Source organism: Medicago sativa, chromosome 3 (genome assembly GCF_051527215.1).
Source record: "Medicago sativa cultivar Bolivia chromosome 3, Bolivia_mono, whole genome shotgun sequence".
NCBI classification, from domain to species: Eukaryota; Viridiplantae; Streptophyta; class Magnoliopsida; order Fabales; family Fabaceae; genus Medicago; species Medicago sativa.
Genome location: NC_140751.1, coordinates 97,435,794 through 97,454,087, shown reverse-complemented (window position 1 = coordinate 97,454,087; position 18,294 = coordinate 97,435,794). Strand labels below are relative to the sequence as shown.

Sequence of the window (18,294 nt, the reverse complement as noted above, 5' to 3'; positions counted from 1 at the left end):
GCACTAGTTAACATTTCCCTAAAACTTTTGCTTTAACAAATAAAAAAAAAGACGGGTGCGGGTTTATTCTCAAATCCGAGAGTATGTTAACAGAGTTTTTTTTTTTTTTTTTTGTGGTGGCCGGGATTTGAACTCCGCATATATTATGCATTATCCATATCAACTAAGCTAAGCTTACGGGGATCGTTAAAAGAGCTTACCCTAGTAATAGTATTTACCATATGCTAGTGCTTTTTTTTAAACGACAACTTTAATCCTTATTTCCCTAAAAAAAAAAAAAACTTTAATCGCTTATTCTTTCAAAGAAACTTTGATCAATTATTTCCTAAAAAAAAAACTTTAATCACTTATTTAATGAATAATTCTATAATTGAATTTAGATTCCCAAAGGTGGACTTTTATAATTTTTAGTAAATTTTATTATATCACAGATTTTTCTCTTTTTGTATTATAAAATTTCTTATTTTGTTAAAAAAAAAATACGAGTCCACTTTGGGACTTTTAAAAATGTCCATGTTAAAATACCCCTTAATTTAAATCATACATGTGATATTTTCTCAATACATCACCACCTTGTGGTCTTGATCTTACTTACATCTAAATAGTGAAAAAAATAATACTACCACTCGTTGTTTTTTATTAAATATATTTTTGTCTTTACAATAGAGACCTTTTAATTTTAATGAAGAATTACCTCATTATTCATTAATTTTTTTTGTCCTTCATTTATAGTTTTTTTAGTCCATACAACAAAATCACGCATGGTTGGAGCATAATAAAAAATGTATATGTAAAAAAAAATTCTCTAAAACTCAACACATAGTTTTGGAAAGAGATTAATAAATTATACTCCCCTTATGTGAAATACATGATTATTTAAAAAAAAAATCTTTGTCACTTTTTATGAGACTCTTTTTTTACTTTTCAACCGAATTATTATTTTTTACCAAAATAATTTTACTTATTATACATTTTTAATTGAGAACAAATACTATAATTAGTAAGAAAATTAAATAAATACTAAATAAATTAATCAATTATCTCTATTTATGATAAACTTTATTTTTGGAAGATTTATTAAAGATAAACCTAAAAAACAATACAAATGTTGCAAAAGACTCTATTTTTACCAAAAGACTTGTTATTTGATTGTACTTTACCTAAGAATATTTGTTAGTATTTTCCATATATTATTACTAAAAATTTCTTCCTTAAAAAAAATTACTAACAAATTTCTGATCTCTGGTCAATCAAAATTGTTTTCTTTAATGCAAAACGAGTGTTTTTACAAATTTTCTATTTCTAGAAAGAAGTAGTAACAAAGTAACTGTGATTTGTCGCCAATGTGAAAATTAATCTAACTTAACTAAAATTGAATTGCCAACACAATAAACGAGTGCATTAATTATATGCATGTATATTTATGTAAAGCAATGAATGGGCGATTCATGCCACAGCGAATAAATTCAGCAAAGAAATAAATTGTTGTCCAAACAGTCAAGAAACAAGTTGTCTTAAAACAATGTACATTTAATTTAATTAAGATCTTAACCCCTGATCTAGTCCATAAATTACTATACATTTCTAAATTTAGTTTTAGCACCGTTTTGCAATGAACCATTATGCAGAAAAGGGTAAAGTACAATCACATAACATTTCTATGGGCAGATACATCCAAAAGACTGTACAGTAAGTAAATTTCTAGAGAGAGAGAGAGAGAGTAGTTAGTGTATTTCAGAAGCTCTCTGTTTCGCTGATTTTGAGGCATGCAAGAGAGAGAAAGAGATTATTCGTACAACACAAGTTTCACATATCTAGTCAATCTTTTTACTGCATTTAGGACTCTCTTCTCTTCAAAATCAAAACCATCTTTCTGAAGTTTTCAGACTACAGAGAAACAAACAACCCAGGTGGGTTTTTTTTTCTTCCTCCTCTTCTTTTTCACTTTTTCTTCACTTTATCACTCTTTGGTTTTTCATTCTTCTTCATCACTGATTATGCTTTTGTACTGTGTCTATTTTCATTTTGGTTTTGAAACTTCTCTCTGATTTTTCTCACATGCATGATGTTGCATTTGGGGTTAATCGACAATCTTTCAGTTCTTTATTTGTTAAAAAAGCTTTTTTTTTTTGTTTCTCTTCACTTTATGCATCTGGGGTTTTTTAGGATTTAATTTTAGTTTCATAATAGTTCATACATTTTGTTTTCTGGGTTTCTTTAATCATGCAATTAGTGACTTATGGTTTTTCTGTGTTAAAGTTTTAATCATTTTTTAGATGCGATGAAATGAAACTGTTTATGTACCATTTTTTTTGTTGATTCATAGTCAATTGATTGTTCATTTTAATGTGTGTTGGGTTGTTTAATTTAAAATCAATTGATTCGTCATTTGTACATTGTACTTTCTGGGTCTATTGAATCATGCAATCAGTACCTATAATTTTTCTGGGTTAAAGTTTTAATTTTTTTCTTAATTGTGATGAAACTATATGTAACAATGTTTGCTGATTCAGAATCAATTGATTATTTCAATTTAATGTGTGTTAGGTTTTTTGATTTATGTAAGAAAAAATGGGTTTTTGATGAACAGGTGTGTTGAGATAATGCTGAGGAAGAGAAGTAGGTCAATCCAGAAAGATCAACACCAAATGGGTCATCCAACAAATTCTGATGCTAATTCTGATCATTATGCTCAATCTCATGCTTTAGGGCGTAATATCAAAGGCAATCCAATTTTCAATGTTCCTTGTTTGTTTGTGGGTTTGGGTCCTAAAGGGTTGTTGGATTCTGATTCAGTTAGAAGTCCAACTTCACCTCTAGATACTAGAGTTCTTTCAAATTCAGGCAACCCTGTTAGGAACCAAAGATCTTCACTCCTTGAGGGGAACCAAAGGAGTTGGGATTGTTGTAAAGTTGGTCTAAGTATTGTTGAATCTTTGGAAGATTGTAACTGTTCTAGGTTTTGTGGGAAAATTCTTCAATCACCTGATAGCAAGGGCATTAGTTTAAGTCCTCAAACGATGATCAAAACTCCAATTTGTGAAACTTGTATGGATTCTTTTGAGTCTTCTAAGTCTTTGCCTAAAGACTTTTGTAAGGTGGTTTCTTGTGTAGAAGATGGATCTGTTATCCATAAGGGTGAATGTGAATCCAATGTCCTTTTTGAGATTGGTGAAACTAGCTTAGAGCATGATGAACCATTTGGAAGAACTAGGTCTTGTTCATTGGATTCATGCAAATCAATGAAAGCTGATTTTGGATTAGCCACTTCAAAAACTGATTCTGATATTGATGATTTTGCTATGAAAGATGTCACAGTTCAGGTTAGCTCTTCTCCTCATTTTATTGGAGGAAGCCAGAACTCAAATGCCTTCATACGGGCAGAGTCAAACTCAAACACTCTTCCCATATGTTCTTCCAGTGAGATTCTTAAGTCTCTATCAGCTAGTGAGATTGAGCTTTCCGAGGATTACACATGTGTGATTTCTCATGGTCCTAATCCCAAAACAACTCATATTTTTGGTGATTGTATCTTGGAAACTCATCCTGATTTATCTATTAAGAATTATTTTAAGAATGAAGAGAATGAGAAGGAGAAAGGAGTGACCCTTATTGGTAACAGGTTATCACAGGCTCCAAACCAATATCCCTCTCGTGCCTTCTTAAGTTTCTGCCACCATTGCGACAAGAAACTGGATGAGGGGAAAGACATTTATATCTACAGGTGAGTTAACACTATTGCATATCTTTCAATACCTTGAATTGTGGTTGTGTCACAATCTTTGATACTAAGGAAAATTGTGGTCAATGCAGCCTCAATTGCGGCTGAGGACCTTTTTTTTAAAACCTTGATTTCATTATTTTGACATACATTTTCATTGATGGATTTATTGATTCTGAGACTGGTTTCCTTTGATATATTGCAGAGGTGAAAAAGCATTTTGCAGCTTAACTTGCCGTGCCATAGAGATTATGATTGATGAGGAACTTGAGAAATCCAACTCTCCTTGCGAGAACTCTGCAAAGCCAAAACTTGGTGAGCAAATTTTTGAAGCAGGCATCCCCACAACCACATAAGAAAGAGTAGACGCATTTGATCATCTGATCACAATTGAGCTGTTTTATGTGCATCTGTTAGCAGCCATTGGATGATTGTTTTGTACATCATTGCGTTTTCTTTGACTATAACTTATGGTTTTTGGTGGATTATAATTTATGGCTCTCATGAAGCTAGTTTTGTTTTATAGAGAGATAGAAAATGTTATCAAACTATTGATAGCTTGTAGAAATTAAAGGGTTGAAGCCTATTTTTCTGGCATCCCCTTTTGAAATTTTCTTGCATTATTATCTCTAATATTAATACTATGTGGATGTTCACAACCCAAACAAAGTTTTTGACTTTAATGGTATTATTAGTATCATACTATCATAGTTTATACAACCTATTGCATTGTCCTACATCTTTTTGGACTGAAAAACAAGACATTTAGCAGTGTTGATTACTTTTTACAGTTCCATTTCACAAGTTATCAACTTGATGTAATATGCTTTATTTAGACGAATCCTATGATTTCTATTTTGGCAAAAGAATCTACTGTAGAGTGTAGAGTCCAAGAAAATGCAGTTTTACAATATATAGTAGAAATGCTTTGAGTATTATCTCCCCATTTTTATCATCTTTATAACAGATTCATATTGGAGTTTCATTACATTTTTAAAGCTTATTAACCTCAAAGGTTCATTTAACCCCTTAATGCTAACATTGACATCTAATCTTTTAAGAACATCTAATATTTGTTGATAGTCTAATAAACTTCTAATATATAGATATAAGTTTCTTAATAATAAATAGTTAATGAGTTTTTTAATAGTATTAATTCATAATGGTTATTGAAATATAAAATTCCAACAATTCTTTGCTTGAATCAAATCAAATCAAACAATCTGTAAATGAGAAATGATTATTTAAACTCCTTCCTTCCCTTTCATGATTTAAAAGGTTTACTGTTATATTATGTTGGATCTCTCAAAAACACACATTCACACCCACACAAGCAAATCAACTTTCTATGAATTGTGCCAGTTATTCCTTTGTCAACTTTTTTTCCTTTGCATTTCTCTTTTCTATTAAAATTGGTACTCTCTGATTGAATCAAACCAAAGAATCTAATAAACGAGAAGATGCTGTGTAAAACTGATCACTTGCATTCGTTTCAAACCAATAGATTTGCACTTTAAGTACCAGATGATTCCAACATATGACAGTAAATTTGAATGAAATTACCGTGGTATTGTGATTTTATCTGATGTTGTGAATTTATCTACGTATAACTTTTGTCAAAATTATACTGCGATTTTCCCAAAATCACCGACAATCCAAACATATGTATATACACAACCCATGGACAGATGACAACAATAGAAGATTCATGCTTATCTATAATAAAATGATAGAAGAATCGAATTCAAATCATCACGATTACCCAATCTGCGACCAATTATGTCTTTCAGTCGACAGTTTTAGGCATAAGAAAATACTATTGGAGTATTGATGTAAGATAGGGGAATCTGGTTGTCCTTGGTGAATTAGAATCTTATTTTCAACAGTCCTAATAGAGAGAGTATTGTGGTTCCAGAGGAAGAAACTGCAGTTGTTTGCCAGTATTTAGGCCACAGTATACAAGGGTTTCTACAGCAATTAGAAGGGTCTATATCAGATAACTTGCTTGCGAATAAAGTGTAGAATCAGGAACTTTGATTCAAACTGAAATGATATATGAAGTCACCAAAAAAAAACAAAAAAAACTTATGTTCAGATTTTACAGCGTGTCAGGGGTATGTGTTCAGCTTTTTTCTTGTGGTGACCGGAGTTTGAACGCCGGACCTTGCATATATTATGCATAGTCCTCACCAACTGAGCTAAGCGCTCACGAGGACATGGGTATGTGTTCGGCTAAAACGAGGATAATTTGGTTTTTTACATTATTTTGAAACGATTTTAGCTTAAAACCTAAAACCACAAAAATCGGTTTTTGTAATGTCTGTTTCTATTTTTACGCTTAACTTTCATTGTCCGGCACTGTGACTGTTTCACCCAAACAATTGTGACCCCCTTGCCATTGTCCAAACCAACTACCTTCCTCCTGTTGGTAGCGCGCTCGTCAGCCATCAATGGGTCTAGAGTCTTCTGTCAAGTTCAATCCTACTACCTCCGTTCCTAATTATAAAACCCTTTTCAGAAATTTTTGTCCCTTTTTATAAGACTCTTTTGTTATTTTCAAGTACATTAATTATTTCTTTACATGCATGCCCTTATCTTTTTCTTCAATTAGAAATAAATAACATATTGAAAACATAAATTAATTCTCTCTCTTAATTCCCGTGATTTTAGCAAAAGGGTCTTATATATAGAGACGGGGTAAATATTTTCCAAGATGTAAATTTAAGTTTTGACCTTTTAATGAAGTCTTTATCAGATCTATTTTTACAAGAAAATACATGTTTTACCAAATCTTGGACGTTCCATTAATTAGTCTTCCATATCAATTGCAGAGATGCTCCAAGAGTTAGAATAATGTCAACAACTTTCAAACATAAAAATTGAAAATAAATTACGAACTCAATAGTCAATACTGTTTAGTTTCGGAAAATTTCAAAATATAAAAAATGAAAATATAAAATAAGTAACTCTGATCAGAGCCTCAGCTAAACAAACAAAACGCCAGTATAACTTTATTCCTTAACTTCCAGTGAAAACTCAATCTTTTGACCAAGAAAACAGTTCGTCAGCATGGAGTATCTTCCAACCAAAACTCCCTCAACTATAAATTGATTATCCAACACTAACAGACAATAGTTTATCACATTTTCTAGTTCAAAACTTTTCAATTGATGATCCAACAATAACAGTATCTTACTGGTGGGATGTAACGCCCCATTTTTGTTCTAATATTTTAGTAGATGTGTGAGTATTTTTATATAATTTTATTTGTTATATCTATATGTGATTTTATGTGAAATATATGATTTATGTGGTTGTATATTATTTAAATGAATATGACTTTATTATTTATGGAAATATTAGGAGAAATAAAAATAGGAGTAAAATATTAATATCTTGGTTAATGAGAGTTAATTAGTAATTATGTTAGTTTAAGGGAGTTAAGAAAAATAAAGGAGATGTTATGTTTATTGGGAAATAGAATAGAGAGAAGGCAGAAACATTTTTTCACGTACAAAAGAAAACATAAGTTTTGGGAGAAGAAGAGAAAACCTAGAAGAGGCAAAGAGAAGAGGAGGATCGATTCTGTAAGCTTTTGATTCATCTAAACTAAGGTAAGGGTGGGATTCCTTTCACTAATAATATGTATAATTCTGATTTTTGATGATTGTGGTGTTTTGGTATTAGGGTTAGAAAGTTTTAGGTTAATTGCTATAATATGATGAATTGTGTTGTTGATGTATGTTTCTATGTTATTTGATTGCTATATTGCCTAATTGAACCTGAAAACTTCTGTTGAAACGTATTTTGGGTAATCAAGGATTGAAAATTGGGAATTTCGATTGAAACGTCGGTGTCTGAATGTTCTACAGACAAGTGATTATGGGAGGTTGGGAAATCGATTTTTTTGAGTGGTGGAAAATTGAATGTTTCTGTAGATTATGATAGAGGGAAATGTCAGGAGCGTGTAGGCGAAAACGGCACTGAAATCCGCTTAACGGTTTGAATTTTATGCGCAAAATGGTGAAAACGGAAAAAAACGAAGAAAAAGCTGTGCTGTCAATCGAGCACGGCCGTGCCGTGCATGGCACGGGCCGTGCCAACGTTCTGTTTCCTTCGTGCTGACAGAACTTCGGTTTCTGCGTTTTTTGTGCTTTTTCACCCATTTCTGTTTTGAATTGGCTTTTGATGTAAACATGAAAGTTGTAGACAATTAAGTTAGCTTTATAATGGCCTTGGGTTGGAGTGGAAAATATTTGTAGATTTTGAGTTATGATAAAAATAGTCCAGGTGGGTCTTCAGAAAAATTTAAGAAAACTTAGCATAACTATTCCCAAGTTAGTCCAAAACTTATGGTTGGTTTCCCAACTTCAAACTTAAGTGTTAGGGACTTAGTTGAGATGTTTTATGAGTATTTGGATTATGTGATATTGATCAAAACTTAATTGCTTTTGAAGGATGTTTTGAACCTTGAGATGAATGTAATTGATTTATATATATGCTATGTTGTTGATTTCCGTTGTTGATGTCGTTGTATCATCTGATGTCGAAGTTGGGGAGTGTGTCATAAATGTTTTAGGCACATAAGTTGTTGTTGTAGTCGTTGTTGAAGTTGTATGTTGATATACACAAGTTGAGTCCAATTGCATACTCACATCTGTTGGGGGCTCATGCCCTGGAATGTATATCATTCAACCGTTGGGGGCTTATGCCCTGGAATGTTCATCATTCAACTCGTTGGGGGCTTATGCCCTGGGATGCTTTAACCATCCAAACTGTTGGGGGCTTATGCCCTGGAATGCTTAGCATTCAACGCGCGTAGATTGGTACCACCTGCATGATGCATTAGTTGTTGTTGTCGTTGTAGCATTGTCGAGTTGTTGTCGTTGTAGCATTGTCGAGTTGTTGTCGTTGTCGCATTGTCGAGTTGTCGGTGTCGTTGTGGATAACGTTGTTGTTGTTGTTGTTGCTGTACCTTGTTGCTGAAAATAATTATGTCGTTGCTTATGTGTTTATTTATATACATTATTAATGATGTCTATTGTGATATGCTTGTTGTTTTCATTAATTTGATGAATTATATATTATTATTATTGGAGAAGTTTCTCACCCCTTCTGCGTATATGTTGCCTCGACCGTGGGTAATGTGCAGGTACTGATGACTTGTAGGTTTGGTCGGCTCAGTGTCTAGGGCTCTGATACATACTAGGATGGGGAAATCGTTGCGAATGTCTTCTCATTTCTTTTATGTATCACATATTTTGGGAAAAGACTTGCTATTAGAGTTTATCGTTGTTGAAAATAAAGTTGAATTATGTTGAGGCCTTTGTGCCAAGATTTTCATTGATGTTGAATTTTGGTTGAAATTATATTTTTAAAGAATTATTCCGCTGCAGTTTATTAAGATATTCTAAATGTTGGATTTAAATAAATAGATATTTCTATTTATGAAATTTTGATTAGCAGTGTGACACTCCGTTGTATAGTTTACTCTGATTGTAATAATTAATATTACGTTGTTGGGAGAACGGGGTGTTACAATTGGTATCAGAGCAAGTTGGTCCGTCCGGCCAATTAGTAGAGTCGTGTCGAGCCTAGTAGTATTGTCTGACAATTTTGTATTGTCCTCGTTGTCCTGTTTGTTGTTTGTTGTGTAACCCTTAGTACGAGCTGGTTGGAGTACAACTATGTTCATATTAATTGTTTTAGGAAGACGGTGTACTTTTCTTCTGCTGAAGAAGAGAGTGGAGCAGAATTTTTATCTACCAAGCAGCTGAAGCAGTTAGAGCATGATGGAAACTTGATGTTTTCCTTGATGGCGTATTTGTCTGTAGAGAATCAGTCGATAATTGATAGATTGCCCGTTGTGAATGAATTTTCTGAAGTTTTTCCTGATGAGATTCCAGATGTGCCACCGGAGAGGGAGGTTGAATTTTCGATTGAACTAGTGCCGGGTACGAAGCCGGTGTCGATGGCTCCTTACCGTATGTCAGCTTCAGAGTTGGTAGAGTTGAAGAAACAGTTAGAAGACTTGCTTGATAAGAAGTTTATAAGACCAAGTGTGTCACCTTGGGGAGCGCCTGTGTTGCTAGTTAAGAAGAAGGAGGGTAGCATGAGATTGTGCATAGATTACCGTCAGCTGAATAAAGTGACGATAAAGAATAGGTATCCACTTCCGAGAATTGACAACTTGATGGATCAATTAGTGGGTGCTCGAGTGTTTAGCAAGATTGACTTGAGGTCAGGTTATCATCAGATTAAGGTGAAGGATGAAGATATGCAGAAGACGGCCTTTAGGACACGGTATGGACACTATGAATATAAAGTGATGCCTTTCGGTGTTACTAATGCGCCGGGTGTGTTCATGGAGTATATGAACAGAATTTTTCATGCGTTTCTGGATAAGTTTGTTGTTGTATTTATTGATGATATTTTGATTTATTCTAAGAATGAAGAAGAGCATGCAGAACATTTGAAGATTGTCTTACAGGTGCTGAAAGAAAAGAAGTTGTATGCAAAACTATCAAAGTGCGAGTTCTGGTTAAGTGAAGTAAGCTTCCTTGGCCATATTATTTCTGGTAGTGGTATTGCAGTTGACCCGTCGAAGGTTGAAGCGGTATCACAGTGGGAGACTCCTAAGTCAGTTATGGAGATTAGAAGTTTTCTTGGTTTGGCCGGTTATTACAGGAGATTTATCGAAGGATTTTCGAAGTTGGCACTTCCATTGACTCAGTTGACCTGTAAAGGTAAAGCTTTTGTGTGGGATGCTCAGTGTGAGAGTAATTTCAATGAGTTGAAGCGAAGATTGATGACGGCTCCAATTTTGTTTTTATTAGCCAGATAAACCTTTTGTTGTATATTGTGATGCGTCCAAGTTGGGCTTAGGTGGTGTGCTTATGCAAGATGGCAAGGTAGTGGCTTATGCTTCGAGACAATTGATAATACATGAGAAGAACTATCCTACACATGATTTAGAGTTGGCTGCTGTGGTTTTTGTGTTGAAAATTTGGAGACACTATTTGTACGGTTCCAGATTTGAAGTGTTTAGTGATCATAAAAGTCTGAAATATTTATTTGATCAAAAAGAGTTGAATATGAGGCAGAGAAGGTGGCTAGAGTTGTTGAAAGATTATGATTTTGGCTTAAATTACCATCCGGGTAAAGCTAATGTGGTTGCAGATGCCTTGAGTAGGAAAACGTTGCACATGTCGGCTATGATGGTGAAAGAATTTGAATTGCTGGAACAGTTTAGAGACTTAAGTCTTGTTTGTGAATTGGCACCTCAGAGTGTACAGTTGGGTATGTTGAAAATTAATAATGATTTCTTGAAGAGTATCAAAGAAGCCCAGGAAGTTGATGTGAAATTTGTAGACTTGATGGCTGCTAGTAATCAGACTGCAGATGGTGATTTTCAGGTTGATGATCAAGGAGTGTTGAGATTCCAAGGCAGGATTTGTGTCCCTGATAATAATGAATTGAAAAAGTTGATTTTAGAAGAAAGTCACAGAAGTAGCTTGAGTATCCATCCGGGAGCTACAAAGATGTACCATGACTTGAAGAAACTGTTTTGGTGGTCTGGGTTGAAGCGTGATGTCGCACAATTTGTTTATGCGTGTTTGACTTGTCAGAAATCGAAAGTTGAACATCAGAAGCCTGCTGGTTTGTTGACACCATTAGATGTGCCAGAATGGAAATGGGATAGCATCTTCATGGACTTTGTGACGAGTTTACCAAACACTCAAAGAGGGCATGATGCCATTTGGGTTGTTGTCGATAGATTGACGAAGTCGGCACACTTTATTCCGATTAATATCACTTATTCAATAGCTCAGTTGGCAGAGATTTATATTCATAATATTGTGAAGTTGCATGGTGTCCCGTCGAATATTGTGTCGGATAGAGATCCGAGGTTCACTTCGAGATTTTGGAAGAGCTTGCAAGAAGCTTTGGGCTCTCAGTTGAAGTTGAGTTCGGCTTATCATCCGCAAACAGATGGTCAGTCGGAAAGAACGATTCAATCATTAGAAGATTTGTTGTGGGTGTGTGTACTTGAGCAAGGTGGAGCTTGGGATAGTCACCTACCGTTGATAGAGTTCACGTACAACAATAGTTACCATTCGAGTATTGGTATGGCACCTTCCGAAGCTTTATATGGTAGAAGGTGTAGGACCCCTTTATGTTGGTTTGAGTCGGGTGAAAGTGATGTGTTGGGGCCTGAAATAGTTCAGCAGACTACAGAGAAGGTCAAGATGATAAGAGAGCATATGAAAGAGTCGCAGAGTCGACAGAAGAGTTATCATGACAAGCGTAGGAAAGACCTTGAGTTTCAAGAGGGTGACCATGTGTTCTTGAGAGTCACTCCTATGACCGGTGTGGGTCGTGCATTGAAGTCCAAGAAGTTAACTCCAAAATTTATTGGTCCTTATCAAATATCTGAGAGAATTGGCACGGTGGCTTATAGAGTTGGTTTGCCACCACATCTTTCGAACTTGCATGATGTGTTTCATGTGTCGCAACTTCGGAAGTATGTAGCGGATCCTTCACATGTCATTCCTAGAGATGATGTGCAAGTTAGAGACAACCTTACGGTAGAAACTTTACCTTTGAGGATTGATGATCGCAAGGTGAAGACGTTGAGAGGTAAAGAGATACCTCTAGTGAGAGTTGTTTGGGGAGGAGCAACTGGTGAAAGCCTTACTTGGGAGTTGGAGAGTAAGATGCAAGAATCATATCCTGAGTTGTTTGCTTGAGGTAATATTTCGAGGACGAAATTCTCTAAGTTGGGGAGAGTTGTAACGCCCCATTTTTGTTCTAATATTTTAGTAGATGTGTGAGTATTTTTATATAATTTTATTTGTTATATCTATATGTGATTTTATGTGAAATATATGATTTATGTGGTTGTATATTATTTAAATGAATATGACTTTATTATTTATGGAAATATTAGGAGAAATAAAAATAGGAGTAAAATATTAATATCTTGGTTAATGAGAGTTAATTAGTAATTATGTTAGTTTAAGGGAGTTAAGAAAAATAAAGGAGAGGTTATGTTTATTGGGAAATAGAATAGAGAGAAGGCAGAAACATTTTTTCACGTACAAAAGAAAACATAAGTTTTGGGAGAAGAAGAGAAAACCTAGAAGAGGCAAAGAGAAGAGGAGGATCGATTCTGTAAGCTTTTGATTCATCTAAACTAAGGTAAGGGTGGGATTTCTTTCACTAATAATATGTATAATTCTGATTTTTGATGATTGTGGTGTTTTGGTATTAGGGTTAGAAAGTTTTAGGTTAATTGCTATAATATGATGAATTGTGTTGTTGATGCATGTTTCTATGTTATTTGATTGCTATATTGCCTAATTGAACCTGAAAACTTCTGTTGAAACGTATTTTGGGTAATCAAGGATTGAAAATTGGGAATTTCGATTGAAACGTCGGTGTCTGAATGTTCTACAGACAAGTGATTATGGGAGGTTGGGAAATCGATTTTTTTGAGTGGTGGAAAATTGAATGTTTCTGTAGATTATGATAGAGGGAAATGTCAGGAGCGTGTAGGCGAAAACGGCACTGAAATCCGCTTAACAGTTTGAATTTTATGCGCAAAATGGTGAAAACGGAAAAAAACGAAGAAAAAGCTGTGCTGTCAATCGAGCACGGCCGTGCCGTGCATGGCACGGGCCGTGCCAACGTTCTGTTTCCTTCGTGCTGACAGAACTTCGGTTTCTGCGTTTTTTGTGCTTTTTCACCCATTTCTGTTTTGAATTGGCTTTTGATGTAAACATGAAAGTTGTAGACAATTAAGTTAGCTTTATAATGGCCTTGGGTTGGAGTGGAAAATATTTGTAGATTTTGAGTTATGATAAAAATAGTCCAGGTGGGTCTTCAGAAAAATTTAAGAAAACTTAGCATAACTATTCCCAAGTTAGTCCAAAACTTATGGTTGGTTTCCCAACTTCAAACTTAAGTGTTAGGGACTTAGTTGAGATGTTTTATGAGTATTTGGATTATGTGATATTGATCAAAACTTAATTGCTTTTGAAGGATGTTTTGAACCTTGAGATGAATGTAATTGATTTATATATATGCTATGTTGTTGATTTCCGTTGTTGATGTCGTTGTATCATCTGATGTCGAAGTTGGGGAGTGTGTCATAAATGTTTTAGGCACATAAGTTGTTGTTGTAGTCGTTGTTGAAGTTGTATGTTGATATACACAAGTTGAGTCCAATTGCATACTCACATCTGTTGGGGGCTCATGCCCTGGAATGTATATCATTCAACCGTTGGGGGCTTATGCCCTGGAATGTTCATCATTCAACTCGTTGGGGGCTTATGCCCTGGGATGCTTTAACCATCCAAACTGTTGGGGGCTTATGCCCTGGAATGCTTAGCATTCAACGCGCGTAGATTGGTACCACCTGCATGATGCATTAGTTGTTGTTGTCGTTGTAGCATTGTCGAGTTGTTGTCGTTGTAGCATTGTCGAGTTGTTGTCGTTGTCGCATTGTCGAGTTATCGGTGTCGTTGTGGATAACGTTGTTGTTGTTGTTGTTGCTGCTGTACCTTGTTGCTGAAAATAATTATGTCGTTGCTTATGTGTTTATTTATATACATTATTAATGATGTCTATTGTGATATGCTTGTTGTTTTCATTAATTTGATGAATTATATATTATTATTATTGGAGAAGTTTCTCACCCCTTCTGCGTATATGTTGCCTCGACCGTGGGTAATGTGCAGGTACTGATGACTTGTAGGTTTGGTCGGCTCAGTGTCTAGGGCTCTGATACATACTAGGATGGGGAAATCGTTGCGAATGTCTTCTCATTTCTTTTATGTATCACATATTTTGGGAAAAGACTTGCTATTAGAGTTTATCGTTGTTGAAAATAAAGTTGAATTATGTTGGGGCCTTTGTGCCAAGATTTTCATTGATGTTGAATTTTGGTTGAAATTATATTTTTAAAGAATTATTCCGCTGCAGTTTATTAAGATATTCTAAATGTTGGATTTAAATAAATAGATATTTCTATTTATGAAATTTTGATTAGCAGTGTAACACTCCGTTGTATAGTTTACTCTGATTGTAATAATTAATATTACGTTGTTGGGAGAACGGGGTGTTACATGGGATGTCCATATCAAGTGGTATTAAACCTTTTTTTTTTTTTAAAAAAAAGAGCTTTTTCAAAACAATCACTAGTAATTTGACTACCGAATCACCAGTAATTTGACTACCGAACTCAAATTAAAAGTTAAAACCTAGGAGGCAAACACAAGTCACTAAGCCATATAGAATTTAAAACGAGAAAATTTGATAAAGTCAAAATATAACATGGAATGGAAAAACAGCAAACTAGAGTACTCCGAGAATGAACCAAGTATGATCTCATGAAATCTAATAAAGCAAAATTTAACTCCACTAATAGCAAAACTAAAGAATCTAATCATCACCAAACAGACCGAAACCAATGTCTTCATCAGACTCTTCTTCAGGCTCTTCCTTCTTTGCCTCCTCCTTGGCAGCTGCAGCAGGGGCACCACCAGACGCAGCAGCAGCTGGGGCAGCAACAGCTACAGCAAACTTACTTGGGTCCTGCAGTGAACAAAAATCAAAGAATAAGAAAAATGGGAGTATTGGGTTACTGTTTCAGTATCAGATCATCAATATGTTGAAGTCAATACCTTCAGGTACTCCTTAACCTTGTCTGCCTCGGGGAAAGAATATTCGGTAGCAACTGCAAAAGCAAGAACGTTCTTGTAGGCATTGACGAACATATGAGGAGCAGCGGCAAGTGTTGGGTAAGAGATGGCCAATGAAAGTGAAGTGACCATGGAAACCCCAATAGCAAACTTTGCTACAAGGTCATCCTCAGTGAGGTCAAGAACCTCAGGGCTAAACACTGAACCATTGTCATAAACAGAGAGGACCACAAGCCCGTATGAAAAGGGCCTAATGCCTAACTTGGCAAGCAATGCAGCTTCAGAAGATCCAACCTTGTCTCCTTTCTTAATGAGTTCCACAGGGGTAATAATTTCCACAGTACCCTTGTTAATCTTGGTTGGGATGTTGAGCACCTAAAGTGGAGAATAAACATAAGTTTGACTTTACAGTAAATCTTGACGTTTAAAAGAAGATAACAAACCTGGAAGAAAGAGGTCTGAGATGGGTCGAGCCCTGTGTTGCCTGGAGGAACAACGACATCAATTGGAGCAACCAAACCAACACGAGCAGGAGCTCCAACCTATTCAGATTTAAGACAATTAAATATTAAATGAGCATTCAACAAACAAAACAAGTGGACACATTCAACCACATTGCTGCAATTGCCATGCATCAAACGAAAAGTATTATTTACAGAAATTGTAACGAGGGCATTGACAATTAATGATAACAGATAATGATATATTGCAACCACAGTACCTCACTAGAGGTGACAAAAAAAATGGAAAAATAGAGAATATACAATGAACAAGAAACAATTCATGAAACAGTCCATGCTTAACAACATAACATATGATAACTGTGAAAAAGTAACTTCACCTTGTATTTAGCAACTTCTTCACTCACTTCCTTCAAGTCACCTTTAGTGAAAATCAAACCAACATTACCCTGATTCAGCACAAATCCTCACAAGAGTTAACAACAATATCAACAAGTCCTCATAATATAGTGCAGTAATTAAAACATAAATAAATATAGTGCAGTAATTAAAACATAAATAAAAAATTATGATTCTAAAAATTAGCAATAACTGTCTCTTTGTTTGGTGCTTATGGCCACACAAGCGCGTACTCACTGCGTACGGGCGTTAGAATTGGCTTATTTTAGAGATTATGCAAAACTGCTTATGCAAATAAATAAGCTTATGGCCCCGTTTGGATTGAGCTTATTTTGAGCTTGTGAAAAAGAGCTAATGCAAATAAATAAGTTTTTACCTTAATTCACAAGTTCTCACTAACGAAAATTGTATCTTCATAAACTGTTTTTTCATAAACTACATTAACAAACTTATAAATAATAAATAAAGGAATATTTATTTGCATAAGCTGTTTTGCATAAGCTCTAAAATAAGCTAATCCAAACAGACCCTATGTATTATTTATAAGCTTATCAAGGTAGTTTATGAAAAAACAGCTTATGAAGATAATATTTTCATGCCCACTTGTGAATTAACATAAAGATGTTTATTTGCAAAGCTATTTTTAAAACTAAAATATAAGCCAATTCAAACACGCCCCATTATAAATAAAGTTAGACTGTTTTTCATAAAAGCAATAAGCAGTTTTGATAAGTTCTCTCAAACAGATTAATATGCACTTATGTAAATAAATAAATTCAAACAGTCCTATACGTAACAAAAAACAGAAATCAAAGCAATAACCAAATCACACAAAATCACTAAAACAAGACAAACCATTATTAAATCGAACAGCGAAATGAAATCTAAAAAGAAGAAGAAAACTAACGACAAGAAGAGGGATAAGGTTGAGAAAAGCATTGTTGCCGGTTTTCTCAGCGTGCATACGAACAGATCGCTTCATCATGGTGTTCTTTCCCATGAGAACAACGGAGTCACCACGTAGACCCTGACGAATGTTCTGTAGCTGATTAGATCCAACGTTGTCAGCGTTGACAACAAGGATTTGGGTGTATTCATCGATAAGCTGGCAAAGCTTAGCATCGTAGTTCTGCTTCTTCTCGGCTTTGGTAGGTTTCACTGCCATTGTTGATTTTGTTGTTGTTGATAGGGTTTTGAAGATTAAAGAGAGGAAATTAAAGGGCCAAGACGTATAGTTCAGTCAAGGCGGACGTTGCCGTCACTTTAACCTGCTCTTTTTGGAAGGAACGAAACGAAGGGTTTTAGGGTTCGGTGAAATGGTTGGGAAGCGGGCGCAAAGATTTTATATTAGGGTTTTCTCTGCCCTTTTTAGGCCCACTGGGTTTGCTAAGTGTTTTCTTTTTCTCTATAAAATAAAATAACTAACAAAGTTGCTCTATAAGCCCCTTCTTTTGCTCACGGCCCCCTCAAACTCCCCAAAATACCTATCTTAGTTCAAAACTTCAGAATGGTTTGGGAGTTAACTCTCAATCGGTGGTTAAGTTTGGGAATTATGATTCGATAAGCCTGGATATACAACGACTCCTGGTCAGGTTTACTTGTTTGTGTTTTCAGGTTTTTTTTTTTTAAGAAAGTTGACTCTAAAACTTACAACTTGACTCATCCACGCACATTTCTTACTCCAAACGTGTGATGAGGTTCTATTCACAACATTCCTATGCATCCCTCCAAGAGCTAAATGTCTTTTAAATAGACCAAGCATTCCAAGATTACTTGTTACATGTTGTACTTGAAAACATGCGTGGTCTATTCGAGGAGATGACTGGCAAATTAGCACAAGTTACATTTTCTGGTTCTATAAGCTCTCTCATCCCATGCTATTAGCTCTTATAGAGCGAAATTCGCCTAAGCCGGTAAAGAAGACATTTAATTGTTACCTGACTAGCATTTGTTCTATAAACTTTATTTATTATTTTTTTTTTTTTTTTGAAAGAAGGAATTCTATAAA

The 18,294-nt window shown here is 34.9% G+C and overlaps 2 protein-coding genes and 1 long non-coding RNA gene across 3 annotated transcripts; 2 read left to right on the top strand and 1 right to left on the bottom strand.

Moving 5' to 3' along the window:
- The first annotated feature begins 1,398 nt into the window (after nucleotides 1-1,398).
- Nucleotides 1,399-4,331, top strand: LOC146942575 (FCS-Like Zinc finger 10-like). Its single transcript, XM_085756613.1, has 3 exons — nucleotides 1,399-1,910; nucleotides 2,591-3,724; nucleotides 3,927-4,331. Exons 2-3 carry the CDS (start codon nucleotides 2,604-2,606, stop codon nucleotides 4,075-4,077), a joined length of 1,272 nt encoding a protein of 423 aa, XP_085612739.1. The 5' UTR covers nucleotides 1,399-1,910; nucleotides 2,591-2,603; the 3' UTR covers nucleotides 4,078-4,331.
- A 2,894-nt stretch (nucleotides 4,332-7,225) lies between these two features.
- Nucleotides 7,226-9,153, top strand: LOC146942574 (uncharacterized). Its single transcript, XR_015033558.1, has 2 exons — nucleotides 7,226-7,335; nucleotides 8,874-9,153. It is a non-coding gene; the product is annotated as an uncharacterized LOC146942574 (long non-coding RNA).
- Nucleotides 9,154-15,003: 5,850 nt separating this feature from the next.
- Nucleotides 15,004-17,599, bottom strand: LOC146942573 (large ribosomal subunit protein uL10z-like). Its single transcript, XM_085756609.1, has 5 exons — nucleotides 17,194-17,599; nucleotides 16,268-16,336; nucleotides 15,870-15,968; nucleotides 15,409-15,801; nucleotides 15,004-15,319 (listed from the first exon to the last, which is right to left on the bottom strand). The coding sequence occupies exons 1-5, from the start codon at nucleotides 17,449-17,451 to the stop codon at nucleotides 15,167-15,169; spliced, it is 972 nt and encodes a 323-aa protein (XP_085612735.1). The 5' UTR covers nucleotides 17,452-17,599; the 3' UTR covers nucleotides 15,004-15,166.
- Nucleotides 17,600-18,294: the final 695 nt, after the last annotated feature.

Coding starts and splice junctions, on each gene's coding strand:
- LOC146942575 (XM_085756613.1), top strand. CDS start 2,604: ATGCTGAGGAAGAGAAGTAGGTCAATCCAGAAAGATCAACACCAAATG. Junction 3,725..3,926: donor AAAGACATTTATATCTACAG/GTGAGTTAACAC, acceptor GATATATTGCAG/AGGTGAAAAAGCATTTTGCA.
- LOC146942573 (XM_085756609.1), bottom strand. CDS start 17,451: ATGGCAGTGAAACCTACCAAAGCCGAGAAGAAGCAGAACTACGATGCT. Junction 16,337..17,193: donor ACCTTATCCCTCTTCTTGTC/GTTAGTTTTCTT, acceptor GTGCTGAATCAG/GGTAATGTTGGTTTGATTTT. Junction 15,320..15,408: donor AGGTTAAGGAGTACCTGAAG/GTATTGACTTCA, acceptor TGTTCACTGCAG/GACCCAAGTAAGTTTGCTGT.